At 43.2% G+C, this 1,449-nt stretch overlaps 1 protein-coding gene across 1 annotated transcript in view; it reads right to left on the bottom strand.

The window, feature by feature from the left end:
* Positions 1-1,106: 1,106 nt before the first annotated feature.
* nup98 (nucleoporin 98 and 96 precursor) overlaps positions 1,107-1,449 on the bottom strand; it is a 21,886-nt gene continuing 21,543 nt past the window's right edge. The window contains exon 35 of the mRNA XM_087171342.1: positions 1,107-1,428. Coding sequence (XP_087027468.1) covers positions 1,229-1,428 — 200 coding nt within the window. The 3' untranslated portion in view covers positions 1,107-1,228. The remainder of the gene's footprint in view (positions 1,429-1,449) is intronic.

Below are 1,449 nucleotides of genomic sequence, written 5' to 3'. Positions count from 1 at the left end.
TTAAAAAAAAAAAAAAAAAAAGAAGAGCCAGACCAGCGTGTTTCTACGTTTTAGATGCTTCACGTCTTCACTGACAGTTTTTTCCTCCTGCTGCAGACGTCTATCGGTTTCTATTGGTTTCTATTCATTTCTGCAGAGTGAAAATCAAATGTGGCTCTCGATTAATCAATCAACAGAAAATTAATACTGGATGATCAATTAAGTGTTTCAGTTACTTGATATTCTCTGGCTTCAGCTTCTGTTTGATAAGACAGTAAACTGAGAAGAAGTCCCCGTCACTTTTCAACATTTATAGATTAAACATGTCATCGATCGATCAGGAAAATGATCAACAGATTAATCTATAAAGAAAACAATCGTTAGTTGCAGCTCTATTCATAAATGTAATGAGTAAGTTTCAAGACTTTTCACACCAAACAGAAATAAATGGAAACCAGTAGGATCCAAGATGCAGCAGAATCAGTGGATTCAAATGTCTGAAACAGTGACTCTCAATCTTCTCCACCTGTGAACCCTTTAAACAAAACAATGTCTCCGTTAACCAGTTAACCGGTTAATAAGTTAACCAGTCAACGAGTTAACAAGTTAACCAGTTAGAACCGGTTCTACAGAAAAGTGATTACCCCCCGTTTTATATTTAAATCATTTTTTTGAGGTAAAAATAATCCAGGAATTCAAAAAACAGAAAAAATAAAGATTTTTTGAAACAAAACTTTTTCTGTTTTCCTGTCAATCATCTTGTGACCCCATGCACCCTGTCGGGGGCCCCAACCCTAGTTTGGGAACCACTGCTCTAAAACAACTGAAGTAAAGTGAGATGTGAGATTTAAAACTGACAGAACGTCACTGGTCTGATCTCTGAGTCGCTCTGTGTCGTTTACTGTTGATCATGTTTTAAAACACTCCCTTGGATCAACACACACTCACACACACACACTTACACACACACACACACACACACACACACACAGTGAGGAATGACACGTCGAAGCTTTGTGCCCGTTCTCTACAAACATTCAAACAGACGACGTCCAGAACCGAAGTGAAGCAGCTGCAGGTTCGATCGGTCGAAGACTCAGAAACTACAAGTTCTTTCTTTTTGCTCCTTTTTGTTGTTGGAAAAAGTTTCTGCGTCAGGATTTCATGATGTCTGAGCAGCTCAGTTACAACACCTAAACAACTTTTCACGCCTTCACTGATGTAACAACATGTCTGCCGTCCTGCGCTCTCACTGGCTGACGATGAGCTGTCGCAGGTACGACTGCGTGAGGCCTCGCAGCTCCTCCAGCGTGTAGTCCTCCGGCATCGGCAGGCGGGTGATGTGCGGCGCCAGCTGTGCGAGCGGGATGCTGAGGGAGTCGGACGCGGCGTCGCCCTGCTGCAGGCTCAGCACCACGCGCAGGATGTTGGCCACGCGCTTTGCCATTTCTGCATGGAGGGAGGAGGGGC

This window comes from Seriola lalandi, unplaced genomic scaffold, assembly GCF_002814215.2.
Source record: "Seriola lalandi dorsalis isolate HSWRI2012SDOR001 ecotype SW California unplaced genomic scaffold, Sedor1 jcf7180002054986, whole genome shotgun sequence".
In the NCBI taxonomy this organism is placed as follows: domain Eukaryota; kingdom Metazoa; phylum Chordata; class Actinopteri; order Carangiformes; family Carangidae; genus Seriola; species Seriola lalandi.
Note: the sequence above shows the minus strand (reverse complement) of the source record. Positions and strands in the feature narration are given on the sequence as shown.